The 14,592-nt window shown below is 38.7% G+C and overlaps 1 protein-coding gene across 1 annotated transcript; it reads left to right on the top strand.

The window, feature by feature from the left end:
* Positions 1 to 6,039: 6,039 nt before the first annotated feature.
* Positions 6,040 to 7,026, top strand: LOC146371718 (uncharacterized). The gene is made up of 2 exons (XM_084954360.1): positions 6,040 to 6,202; positions 6,299 to 7,026. Exons 1-2 carry the CDS (start codon positions 6,100 to 6,102, stop codon positions 6,922 to 6,924), a joined length of 729 nt encoding a protein of 242 aa, XP_084810486.1. The 5' UTR covers positions 6,040 to 6,099; the 3' UTR covers positions 6,925 to 7,026.
* Positions 7,027 to 14,592: the final 7,566 nt, after the last annotated feature.

Genomic DNA, 14,592 nt, shown 5'->3' with positions numbered 1-14,592 from the left:
CCTTTCACATGTCAAACTAAAAAAAATTACTCAGAGTTACAAAAAAAGGGCAAGATGGGAAACATTTTACAACATATACAAGAGATTAGGACTGTGCACTGAAGAAAGAGATAAGCTACAAGCGTAATGTAAACAACAGAACACTAAGCATTGCAAAGTTTTTAAGTGTCCATTCATCACCCTGAAAAGGAGTTTTTTTCTTCTTTGTTTGCAACATACAAACAGTGCGGGGTCAGCAGATTTACAAAGTGTGGAAAGAAATGCAGGCAATTTCACATCATGCTCTCTAATCTTCAGGGATGATTAAGATTAAAGAGGAATCATTCTATCAGGGCAGGCAGGAAGGACTCAGGCGCAGACTTGAGAATAACAGTTAAACAGTACTTTATTTTCAACACTGAGTGCTCTATATACAAGTGGGGGGAAAGCCACTTGTGGCCACGCTGGGACAGCCGGGCAGGCACTGGGACCCCAACACATTCACAAGTACCGGTACTAGTTGATACAAGTACCACAATTGTCACATATATTCTTTTATGATTTACTATATATAAATACAAAAAATATTAATACAATAAATAAAAAAATACCTAAAGCTACATAAATAAATCATCATCATCATCATATGATTGTTTGGGTTTTCTCTGTTTTCTTATATTATTGTAGGGCTTTACAAAATAAAGTGCCTTGAGGCAACTGTTGTTGTTACAAATGAATTATTTTAAAAACTAAAGATGGATTTTTCAGTACGGAACTGCATTTTTTCATCTAACTATATAAATATATATATTAATCCACCCCACATGAAACTGGTTACCCAGTTGTCCCCCCAAAAGCATATTGTTTATGGTGGCGTGGGTTGTCTACTTTTCAGAAGATGTATACTGTATGCGGAACTGATCTCAGACAAAATGCTGAACCCCCCAAGACCTCCTGATGTATCCATCTGCAATTGCATATGTGCATGAGCATTAGAATTGTTTCCATGCATGCAGTTTGCCGGGTAAAGAGTGCTCTGGGTGCTGAAAAGCACTATATAAATTACAGTCCATTTACCAAGGACTAGCACAGACAGAACACTGCAGAAAAACTCAGCATTGGGTTCACTGTTGACTAACTTAGTAGTGTGACACTGGCCTGTTGAAGGGTGTATCCAGCCTCTCTGCAGATGTGTGGGATAGGCTCCCATGAATTGGATAAGCGTGTCAGCATGAGAGGGATGGGCAAGAATAAAGAATTAAATTAAATTAAATTAAATTAAATTTATATAGCGCCAAATCCTTTGGCGCTATATAAATTACATATTGTATTGTAAGGTAGTACACTCATTTGTCGAAACTTTAAACTTATGTGCCAGCCTTTAAAATGAGTGTATATCAGTAACAACACATGAAAACACCGTTTTCATCACCTGACAAAGACAGCTTCACATTTGGCATAATGCTAAGCAGCTTTTTCCAGCATGTTAGCATGAAGCTGAGAGCTGAGACTGAGTGATGTGACAGTTTGACAGGATGCAGGGTAGGTGTTGATGGTTGAATATGGGGGTGGAAGACAGGAGGTAGTGTTGGGAGGTATGTGACTTTGTGATGTGAACATGATATGTTTGTAAAGCGACATGAAAAAAGGTATGAAAGCAAATATAGTTTGAAAATATTTATGCAGCTCTCTTCTTCTAACTAACAATAAAAGACCTTTCCTTTAAAAGCTCTGTGGAGATCAATCACAACAGTGTCTCAAAGATCCTTTGAAAGCAGATGAATATGTTTTTTCAGCTTTATATTCTTCTTCAAAAAAATCCAGTGATCTCTCGCCCACAAAGAGTGATTTCTGAATAAATGAGTAAAGATGCATGATGTATGCAAATGCTGCTAGACTGGAGACTAAAGGTCACAAGAAGGTTTGATTAGTATGGAGAGAAAAAAAAGATATAAAATTAAATGCTATGGCCTTCACAGCCATTCAGAGGATTCCTCTGCTAATTGGAGTTTAAAAATAGAGGGCATTATGGCCGTCATGTCATGATAGCATCCCTACCACCTGAAACAGATTACATTTCTTTTAAAAATATAGAGCCTCAGAAATTACATGTTTTTTTGACTCTGTAATTCTTTTTCTTAGCAGCTAATAGTAGGGTTGCAGTCTATCCCAACTGGCACTGAGACGTACCCCGAATAGGTACAATTACAGATTATATGTGATTAGTGTGATTAGACTTCAACATATGTGCCTATGATTGAACTTGCAACTCTACCATCTGGATGGATGGATGGATGGATGGATGGATACAAACAACTTGCATGGGTGAGTGAATAATTTTGACAGTAAAGTGTAGTTGCCATCATACTCACCTTCTGTAACAGGTGTAACACCCTCCAAAGTAACATACTGCAATGCATTATTGTACTAAATAAATTTATTACATTACAGTTACAACTGTGTCATGACAGTCCTACAATAATACAGTACAATGGGAAAGAAAATCTCTCTTTTAACAGGAAAGTGTAAGGTAATGTGAAAAATTACAGGCCAAAGTTTCCAAACAAAAGCTTGGTTTTGGCTATGAAACGTTAATGTGTAGCTTGTATTTTTGATTTTTGAGTGACCAATGAAATCTGACTTTATAACGTCATAAGTGGGCAATCACACCTGAAGAATGAAGACTGTGAAATTTTTATAACATGAAAAATAAATCATCGTTCTTTGTGGATTTCATTCCAGAAATAAACTGCTGGTTCATGCTACACTGATGTAAGTGAATAAAATGCTGCGGTTGAATGGGCTGACATTTTCTTCAGAAAAATACAGCATGACATGATCCTCATTAGCAACAGGAAGGCTTTTAGTATCAGATCAATGCTGGACTTGCCTTCCATTTAAAAAGCTTTATATCTAACCGCATAAAAATCACCGAACAGTGGATAGATGGATTGTTATTAAGTGCTGCCAGTAGTGTCCATTTCCTTTGATTTCTTTCTAATGTGACTGTCATGAAAATCTCATGAGAGGCTTTGAGTGCCCACATCAGTCCATCAGTATCAATCATTGTGCATCACTCGCTACAGGCTTATTTATTTAGTGATCTCGGGCAGCTTAATAATAAGGGATTTAATTTGTTCCATTCATCATGTCTCATGTAAAAAATATTACCAAAAAGCTCCATAGAAGAGGTGGGTCAGTCTAACAGACAGTTGCCCTCTTTGATCATAACAGCGTCAGGTTTCAGCTTTTCAAGGGGGTCGCGCAGAGCAACTGGATAAGTCACTGTGCGGTGATGCAGTTTGTTTTTCCAACATGTCTAGGAGCTGGGAGGACCTTTGACCTTCAGCCTTCTGTTCTTCTCTATTGTCTTTCTGAATTATTTACACGACGACACTGACGCGTCAGCAGATTCATCAAGCACACCATTGGCTGTGTCTCATTGTTTAGCCTGAGGAAAGACTTACTCGACCCAAACGCCTCACTCTCTGTTAACCTAGGTCTCTTAATTTGATATAGCACAGACAAATGACACATAATGCACTAAATATTGCTGAGCTAGATCCAATCAAAAAACGACATTGAATTTCAGTATTTAAAAAAAATAAATAAGAGCTTCTTTTGTTGCTAAATACAAAGACGTAGATGGTATCTTGCATATGATGTCAAGCTAAAATAAAAGCCAATCATTCATGCTCCGTCCTCTTGACCTTCACATCACAGAAAAAGCATTTCAGACATAGTGTGCATTTCATGCATTGGTGCACCAGCGCAAAGTGGGGTTATATGTGTCCTGATGTGCACATCTGTGTGAGTGTGTGTCTTGCACAGTGAGAAAAGACATGGCTGACAAAATGTGCATTAGCTGGAAAATTGAGTCCCTTGTACTTTGCAAGTGCTGGTACAGTCACCTCAACATTTTCATGCCTTATTACAGAAAACCTGCTCAGAGCACCGAGCGCAGAAACACATGGCTGACATTTTCTTTGATGTAAACCGACAAAGAATAAACAACGAATGGCCCGAATCTCCTTATAAGAGAGCGAGGCATCAAAACCATCATAGCCAACCATACATTACAGAGCATCACAAGTGGTATATACAACCCTGAAATTAGACACAGTTTCTAAAGGTTACCTGCTGAAATCTCGAAAAGGTTAAACAAATAGCACAAAGTAAAAATTCGATGAAAAGAGACACTTTCCATACTGATAAAAATACCATTCTTGACTATTCAAAAGTGCCGTCTACCACAGTCGTATTTGATTCCTGGTAACTGCTGTCACATTTAATGTCAGACGTCTGAGACGGGTCTCGCTCTCATGGCATTTGAAACGTTTCTTTTACAGCTGATTTGAAATTAAAGTGTTGGGATTAAAGCAGAAACGAGCTAAGGCCAGTAAGTGGCGTGACTTTCAGAAACAGTTTAAACAGTTTGAAATTACTAGAAGGTTTCATTAAGGAAGCAGCAGAATTTAGAATTATTTTTAATGCAGGATTTTCAGGTGACTCAGGAGGTTTTACTCTCGGTGAGATGTGCTAGCACAAAGCACGCACTCTGTTCAGTGTTTCAGTCTGGTTTAATGATGAAGCAAAACAACAAACATATAGTAATCCCCATAGCCATGTTGTGTTCCTTAATTCCTAGAAATTGGCTCTTTTTTGTTGTTGTTGTTGTTTTTTTTTTTTATCTCAGATGTTCTGTTTTTAGCATTTCTTTCTCAGATTTGATGACACCTGCTGATTGAATAAATACTTGTTTTCTCAACACTTAATGTTCCTGTGTCCACATACCCTCTGGCTACCTGCAGCATGGGAACACTCAGAGACTGAACAAGACATAGGCACCAATACACTTACGAAAAGAAAAAAAAAAAGCCCACGCTGTTTCTTCTGCAGGTAAGTGACAACCTGCTGTTTACACAGCTTTTACACAACAGCGTTTACACAACCTGGATCACAGGGAAACATATTGATTTTAATAAATGTAAAAATTATCTAAGTACTCACACTCCTAACAATTTTGACAGAAATGGCTGAGCTGATGAGTCACAATTATTTAGTGACTTTGTGTTTTTTCTAAAATGCTGAACTAAAATGAGCTGCATGAACATTTCTGAGGCCACTGCTGCTAACACTAAAGTGAACCAAACTCCCTGCAGAAGCACACTGTATCTGACAGCCTATTTCACCATGTGTGGCTGCTTTTAAGCAGAATGAAGTGCTGAATTAATGTTTTATGAGCGTGTCTTCGTGACCCTCCTCTCCCCCTGCCTGTAGTGTAAAAGGGGATGCAGCTTCCCATAAATTACATTATCTATACAGAGTCTTCAGCTGTGGTCTTCTCCTGATTGTTGAAAACAAGGCTGCCGCCATCATGAAAACACTCATGAGCAGGTGTAAAATAGGAGGTCAGTTTTTTCTCTTATTTATGATGTTTGTGTTGTCAGTTTTATATGAGAAGACTAAATATATAAAACTTTTACTACTGCTAAAACATTTGTTTACTTTAAGCACATAAGTACATGCAATATTAATTAAATGACTCACATCCCAGCCATTGCCGACTTTTTTGTCACAATGAAAGAACCAAGCTCAGTTTTTTATTTTTACTGCCATCACTACTTAGAAATGGCTGTCTGTTAGCATGGTTATGTTTTTTATATATCAGTATATTGTGATTTATGCTGATTTTTGTGTTAGAAAAGGGCTAACTCCTCCCTCCATCAGGGTCATAGGGTACCTGGAGTACAGTGACTACATTGGTGGTCCTGAAGTAAGCTTACATAAGCCCTGATGAAGGCCATCAGAGTTGGCCTTCCTGAGGTGGAATTTCATGGAACACTCATGGGATGGAATTCTGGTAGTTCTTAAGACATCACAGCTATTGCACAGTTACAGTGCAGGTTTAAATGTTACAACTGAAACATATTTTTGACTCCAGCAACAAGCAGATACACACACAGCTGAACTAGGACATTTTCATAGAGCAGTTTCTTTGAAAAAAGGGTGAGTTTTGGGAGAACTGCTTTATAAGTGAAACTTAATTTTGATGCTGTAACTTTGATAGCTGATGATAGATATTTACAGTGAGATTTTTGAGCATGCCCTACAGTACAGATGGGAAATGTACTGCTTAACTTGAATAACTTGTGTCTTTGTGGGATCTTTAAAGCTCAGATGACGGAACAAGGAGATGGGGCCCATGCTCAGCCTAATGAGGGTAAGAACTTGATCTGTTATTGTACAAAAGAAACATAATGCAGTGTTGAAGTTTCTTTTGATTAGCTGTGACTTTGCTAACTGAACTTTCATGTAGAGCAACCACTCTTGGCTGAAGGTGGTAACTGGGGAGATATGGACAACTTCTTTGAAAATGGTGTGGAACATGTTATAATGTTTGCACCACGTATCTTTGAAGTTGCGAGACTTTGGGACCCAGAGCAGCTTAACAACAACAATGGTGATCACATCAATCAGAATAATTTCTTCAACATTCATTTTGAAATTGATGACAGCAACTCTGATGATGGAAATGATGACAATAATGCTGATGATGAAAATGACCACAATAACAGAGATATTGAAAATGACCACAATTATTGCAATTATAATTTTGCCGATGATAATCAAAATGCTGACAGCAGCAACGATGAAGAAGAACGCAATGAAGCTCATCAAGATGAAAATGACCTTGCTGCTGCTGAGGTTGACTATGAAGTCAACCCGGATGAAGGAGAAGCAGAGGAGGATCTGCTTCCTGGAGGATTTAGGAGACAGTTTAGAGAGGAAGACAGTGATGATGAGAAAAGTCATGCCAGCGAACAGTTCCACTGGTGGGATGAATTTGCTGACAGCGCCTCTGAAGAACAAGACTCCCTACTTGAAGGCAATAAAGAAAGCGATGAGGGTGATGAAGATGAGGGTGATGAAGACGAGAGGTGAATCCAAAAGTGACATGCCAACCGTCACTCAGAGTGACTGAATGGAACCTCTTTAATAAAAATGCATCTTCTACTCAGTTGTCTTTTGATTAAATACGAGCACTGCAACACTCTTGTTTTTAAAAAGATATAAAACTGTTTTTGTAAAACCAAATTACTCTTGCAGAATAGACGTACCAAGGTATGGTAGTATTCAGATTCTGATATTTAAACACAATCAATGTGCCATCCTACAAAAACAACTTTACACATAAACTTTAAAAGTGTAACAAGATGCTGAAAAATAATGCTAAAACATCAGTCCTCAACCACAACATTTACTGTAATCCAGATGCTGATATTTTTTTAGATGTGACATTGACAGGATAGGTTAGAGTGTGATGCAGAGTCCACAGACTACTAAATGTTTAACACGTACAAGGGAAACCAGCAACATGACGAGATACTATGAACATCTCGGGAGCAAAAGGTAAACGGACTGGTACTTATGCAGCACTTTACTACTCTATTTGAGCACTCAAAGCCCTTTTTTTTTTTTACTACATTCACACTAAAAGGGCCAACTCTGTATGTAGTAACATGCCCAAGGATACTTTGATTACAGGACCCAGGGGATCAAACCAACGATCTTCCAAATGGTGGACGACCTCTTCTACTTCCTGATCCACAGTAACCGGGCGGTTACTGGTTATTTTAGTGGAGGTAGAGAGGATGGCATGACATGTAGATGGACAAAGGAAGACTGAGGCAATATATTAACAAGAGGTAACAAGGAAAGCAGAGACAGTATGGGAACTAAACACAGCTGAAAACAATCACGATAAACAGCTACCAAAACAAAACAGGAAGTTAGCCACAGCTAATCAGGAGAGCAAGAAAGAGCTTGACACAAAGGAAGACAGGTATTGGACAGAAGAACAATAGACAAGTATAGAGAGAAAACAGAAGGAACCGAAAGGGAACACAGAGGGAACTAAGTAAATAGAACAAATAGAAACAATAATGGAACGAAATTACAATAAGAAATAAGGGGCTCACAACAACTTGGGAAAGAAATTAAAACAGGAATAATAGTAATAACAAAACTGTGAGGGACCAAGCAGCCAAGGCATAGAGGACACAGGCAAAAAAAAAGATATATTCAAAAAGGGTTTTCTTTATTTCAACCCTAAAAAAGTTCAAAAAATGACAAAGTTTTATTAGTTTTAATCTTTTAACTTTATGCATCAAGCAAAAATTTAATTATATGCAACATTCTCTGACTGGAAGAAATTTGTTTAACATTTAAACCTATTTTCTGCACATTCCAGCACATAAAATATTTTTTTGTCTTTACACTCAGTCTTTCAAATAAATGCAAGTGAAACACAGCAGAAAATAAATAAAATCAAAGACGCAGCAGTCCTGTTGCTCTATTTTCACCTGTATAGCAGGCAGGTGTTTGCCCTGGTGCAGGTGTGCCGCAGCGGTCAGTGGAAGAATCCGTAAGTTTGTCTGTGAATTTCCCATTACGTCATAGCGTACTGGGTGCTTGCTCGGAAGTTAAGGGTTTTTTCGCTGTAAAAAGAAGTTTTCTTCCCACGCAGTGAACAGTGGACGCTAATGTTTTTGTCACTTTTTACGGAATCAAACTCAAAGTAAGGTCAGTACTTCCACGCTTTAAACGCTGCATGCTCATACTCTCTCCTGCACTTGATAGATTATCCTTTGTTGATCTGCACACAGCTGTTGCCACGAACGTCGCACTTGCTTACGTCACTGTCATGAGACACGGTTTTAGTAACGCAGTAACACGGCGTGCTTACGGGAAAGTAACAGTAATCTAATTACCTTGCTTGCAATAGTAATCCTTACATTACTCGTTACTTCAAAAAAGTAATCGGATTACAGTAACGCGTTACTTGTACTGCCCATCTCTGTTGTTGACAGACATTAACATTAACATCAGGTTGTTTTTGTTGTAATGATGTATGTTTCGGTGCAAAAACCTGTCATTGCCAAAATCTCAGTTTTTCTTTGCAAAGTAAAACTTTGTTAGTTTAGTAATATTGAAAAATCTTAAAAATAAACACACTGGTTGGTCTAAACAGTGTAAGAATGTTGAATGTTCACAGTTTTGCTTAATCATTTTAGGATCTGGATAATTTCATTATAAAGTTGTTAAACTTATTGCATAATTTCTCTTCTGGAGGAAGAAGAAATATATGCAGAACTAGCTGTTGACTGATTTTCATGATGAGGGTGTGCAGGAGGTGCTATGATGAGGCAACATAATGACATCGGATGAGCCCATTAGAAACATGGGTTTTGCAAGTGATTATATTTTCAGATCAGCATTGCATGAGGCGCGTGTGGTTGTTATTCAAGGCCATGAAAAATTTGTAATTAAGATGTATTTGGTACAATTTAATAATCTAACTGTAAAAGTGTGTCTGTATGACTGTCCTCTGCTTTTCTTAGTGACTCATCATCCAATCTAGTTTACTGTAGGAGGCCAAGAAAGTACAGTGTTAAGAACAAAGTCATTTGGCTGAGTGGGTGGCTTACTTTCAATGATGACATCATGATCCTTCACCATTAGGACCCACTGACAGAGCATTCACAACAGCTGACTGACTGCAGCTTATTCTGTACTCAAACTGTAACTAAATGTATTATTACCCTCCACCTTCTTTTCCCTCAATGTCAAGTTGTTTTGGATGCTATCTCGGGAATTGGTTCTGCCACTACTTCTTTTAAAAACACAGTGGTAAATGGAAGCGTGATGAAGGTAGGGGCCCTGATTTCAGTGCACAGTTACACAGTGCTTTACAGTTTGAATAAAACCACATATTAAAGATAAGTAAACATGTTCCAGCATAGAGACACAAAGTCAAATGGGTGAAAGACTGAGAAAAATTGACCTATAAAAATGAGTTTTTAGTAGTCTTTGAAAAACACCACAGACTTAAATGGCTTGATAGGTGTAGACAAGTTGTTACAAAGTTTAGGCACTTCATCCTCAAAAGCTTGATTGCCTCTGGATTTAATACTAAAGAGGGAAACAGTTAAGAGTTAAGAGAGGCTAACTGCTGGAATAAGGTCTCCACTATATATGCAGGAGCCTGACCATCAAGCTTTATATGTTTTTATTAAAGTTTTTAAATGGATAAAGAATTTAATTGGGCAGTGAAGAGAAGAACGAAGAGGAGTGATGTATGAGTGTCAGCTAGTTTTTTGATGGGTCATATCTTTGAGATGGAAGAAAGTTAAAGCGTATATACTCAAGATTCAAATTAGAGGTTGGATTTTTGCAGTGTTTCTTAGACGAAAGAAACAAGATTGGATGAACTTCGAGATGTGAAATGTGCATTTCAAATGCTGGTCAAAAAATATACCAACGTTCTTGGCAGATTTGATATTAATGGTGGATGAGCCGATGTAATGACTCCCCCCCCAAAGAAGCTGTCGGGGTGAAAAAGAAGAAGTTTAGTTTTGCCAGGATTGATTCTGTATTCAGCTGTTGTATTATAGTTAATTCCTCTTATTATACTTAATTATACTCAGTTATTCCGGCAGCTCTTTTTCTGCATTGCTGATAAAAACAAGAGTGTGGATGCTGATTTAGTAATTGGCAAAAATGAATAAAATAAAATGGAGATTTATCTGAATTTCAGGAGCAGGCTCACACTTCATGCATTCCCTTTCCATTCTCTGTTGATATATGACCCCCCCCCTGCACTATAAGCAGTTTGTTCTCATTTTCATGCCCCAACCTCCCTGGGGCAAACATGGGGATCTGCCCTGTCCGGAAGCCATCACCAGTCCACTCAGAGACCTTTTCTAAATCGTAGACTCAACTCATTTTCATGCCATTATCTACTAGAAATGCTGTGAGAAATAAATGAGGATGTGGTCTCAGCCAGTGAAGCATCTTACTATAGACGGGCAGGGTTTGAAAAAGAAAATGGGAGATAATTGCTGTTAGATCCTCCTTCTTCTTTCAGCAGTTCTTAGAGCTCACCACAGCAGATAATATGCCTTCATCTCAGCCTGTAACTAGTATTCTCCTCTGCCACACCAACCCTCTGCATGTCCCCTTTCATTCATTCATTCATTCATTTCTTTAAGTAGTCTTTAGGAATAGTTCTAGGACATTTAAAGCTGTTGTTGAATGTGGGCTGACTTTTGTTTTGTTAGTCTGCCTGCCTTTTGATGCCACTTATTGGTTCTTGCAATTGGGCTACAATCAGCTGATAGCGACACAGTGTAGAGCGAGGATATGGACATTTATTTTTATTGTACAGAAGGGTGACATAAATGGTAAAGGGGAAAACTGCTTCCAGGACAGAAACAACCACATTATTCTGCTAACACAACTTCAGTTCTTTGCAAGCATTTGTGCAGACAGCATGCTAACGCTAAGCTAGCCAAGAACCCAGAGTGCTCAGCGAATGCCGACCCCAGCAGCCAGACCCTTAATATCAGGTAACAAACAGATGAACAGTCAGGCTGTAGCCTCTCTTTAACATGCTGCATTCCTTTTAAGAAAAGTTTTCTGTGTAATGTCTGTGAAGGTTCTCAGTCATCCAGGTCATCGTAGTGTAAGGAGCTTGGAAAGAAAAGCGTCTGGACTTCTTTAAGTTTCCTTGAAGACGTTTCACGGGAGTGTCCCCAAGAGAGCCATGGACCCCTTTTGGTCCTACCTAATCACACGAGCCAAAGTGTGGAAACGGGTGTAGTCACAAGCAGCCAAGGTTTCAGGTGAACCCATTGTGAAACCTAGCCCCACCCTATCATGCGATTTACTGAGGTCAAATTGTCCATGTTCTGTTTAAAATGTGTAATAATTACTTTTTTGAGTAATGAGTCCAACACTGATCTCAAAGAAGAGGGGAAATACCTCAACAAACATGAAACATTTGACACACAGCATGCAATTAATTTGCATTAATGTAATTTCTTTATTGCTGCTTAGAGATTGCGGTGACTCTCAAAAGAGAGCCAATGAGAACCCAATGACAATCCATAAGAGAATCAATAAGGAATTGAATCGATAAGTGATATCAATAATGGAGTTTTTGGAATCTCTGTCATGCTAAAAAATGAAGCTGTTGCCAGTAGGAACTTTTATAGATGGTTTGGTGGATCCAAATCTGACAGTACTTTTCTGAGTTTATAATTCCATCAATAGTGACAAGCTCTCCAACACTGCTGGCTGCCCCAAACCATGACAGAGCCTGCACCATGTTTTACAGACAACTGTTATATGTCTCGCCTGACCTCCTTCATACATGATTTGAATTAAAAATGTGGATAAATCACTCTCTGAGGCCTGTTGCCACTCATTTTTCAAACATTAAACCAAAGAAATGAAAACAAATTATGTATTTTTGTGACAAGCTGCTATTAACAAAGTGGCTAAAGATACAATTTAAAGTTGGTTCTTTGCTAAGTTGTCTGCTATATGTAAACTCAACACTGGTTCATCCCCTGAAATAGGTAAAATGCTTGAATTATTCATAGATCAGTGTTAACTGTCTTAGTAAGCAAAAGAAACATTTCTCTGAAAATGGTCAGGTACAAGGACTGGACCGATAATGGGTAAAAAAACCAAAAAAACCAAAAAAAACAATTGGCTTTGTTTTATGATTGTTAGAGCACTGAAATGAATCAGTTAGCGGCACTTGGTGTGTCTTTTTCTTATGCTCTAGGGGCATAGCAGGACATTGTCATGACTCACATTTGGAGAGTTTTATGTAATCAAGTGTCAAATAATTATGTGTTGTGAATAAAAATGCTTAATCACACATTCACAGTGTGTTTCCACACTGAATTGCAGCAGCTGCATTAGCAGCAATGATTTCTCTGCAGAAAAAGAAATTAATATTGTGCTAATGTCATTGTAGGTGAAAAAAACTTGTATCACTTATACTAAGGACTTGGAGACCTAAAAGATATTAGACTAACCAAAGTGCATTAAGGGGTTGCTGCATGGGGTTATACAGCACAAAGTACAGGAGATATTCTGACACTTTTGTAAATACAGAAAACAAAATATTGTAGTTAAAAAGGAATAAACAAGTTTGGGGTCAAAATACACTTCATCCCACACTACACACACATTGAATACACATGAGTTCACGCTATCCAGCCCTCTTCACTCAGGTGCCCTGATAGTAAACAAGGTCATGGTCTGTCATGCATGTGCATCCCACACATGAGCACAGCTTTTGCGGCTGTTGAGAGATTTTTTTAGTTTTGTGTTATGTTTAGTTGTAGCTTCATTTAAAGGAAGGAGAGCTTGTGAATTGGAACCACCACAGGAAAAGAGAGTGAAACCATATGTCCAGAAGAATGCGGTGACATACGATACTACCTCCTGTGTTAACAGACAAGTTAACGGTCTCTCTCTCTCTCTCTCCTTTTATGGACATGTTTTGAGATCTATACATACCAAGCTATCTCCTGTTTCAACAGACAAGCTAAAGGTCTCTCCTTTTAAGGAAATATTATCAGTTCCATACATGCCACTCCTACTGCTGTGGAAACTTGCTTGAAGTATAAATAAAGAATGTGCTAAGAGCCCTGGGCGGTTTTCCTCTGGGTCACATCTGTTCTGCACACGTTGGTGCAGAGCAGATCGGACCGTGACGGGGGATCGCCCATGTATATTTACATGTAAATAGATATCTGAGTCTGAGTTTCTTTGCCTTCTAACAATTTTCTCCTCACATTTTCTTGGTCCTTCGAGCCGGATAGGAAGCATCGGCCGCTGTGTCCTGGCGTCGTGGAAAGCTGCACTGAAGCCTGTCGACAGCCTCTAGGTAGGAGTGAAAAGTCCAGGGACGTTGAAATTCGATTCCTGGCCAGTGTTTTAATCGAGTGGTCCACGACGCTGGGATCCAGTGGCTGACTTTCAACATAGCCAGAGAATCTTGGGGAGGTAAAGAAACCACTCACTTACACTCGCGTAAAACGAACTTAGGTCTAATCCGCCGAAAGGATTTAATGAGTCTGATCCACTGCACGGATCTGTAAGAATAGGACTAATCCGCCGAAAGGATTTCAAATTAGGAATTTTTAGGACTGACCTGCCGAAAAGGTCTGCGCGACTGTGTAAATGTCTGTGTAAATGTTTGTGTTTTCTGTGTGTTGAGAGTGAATTGATTTAAACAGCACAATATGCTGCTGAATCACTCTCATTGTTATTGTTATTTTATTTCCTGTCAGTAGTTGAAGTACTGGTGACAAAAGACAACGGTTGAGTTTCATCTCATAAAATTGACACCGCTCCAGAATAGCTGGAGTAGAAGGGCGTGTCAATAACCACTCTTATTCGTCTAATACCAGAGAAGGCTCTGCAGTTCTGTTTAATGGGTAATCAGCCCACTAAGTTTACTGTTGACGAACAGTGGTTAGAAAAAAAAATGTCCAGGCGCCGGACAAATTAGTGTGCAAAGATGGAGAAATCCATCTGCACTATTACAACTTAAAGAAGTAGGAGAAACAAAAGATTTAAAGAAAGAAGGAAAACGCACGCAAGAATTAGAATATTTCCAAGTGTGGAAGCGAGAGGTAACAGACAGGGACAGAGGAGAGGAAATAGAGGCAGAGGAAGAGGAGGATTTAGGGGAAAGGGCCAGAGATACGTAGAACAGACAGACTTACGCGAAAGAAGTGAAGAAAG

The sequence above is a fragment of the Perissodus microlepis genome, chromosome 15 (assembly GCF_051167445.1).
Source record: "Perissodus microlepis isolate ML-2025 ecotype Zambia chromosome 15, ASM5116744v1, whole genome shotgun sequence".
Taxonomy (NCBI): domain Eukaryota; kingdom Metazoa; phylum Chordata; class Actinopteri; order Cichliformes; family Cichlidae; genus Perissodus; species Perissodus microlepis.
This window is presented reverse-complemented; position numbering and strand designations above follow the sequence as displayed.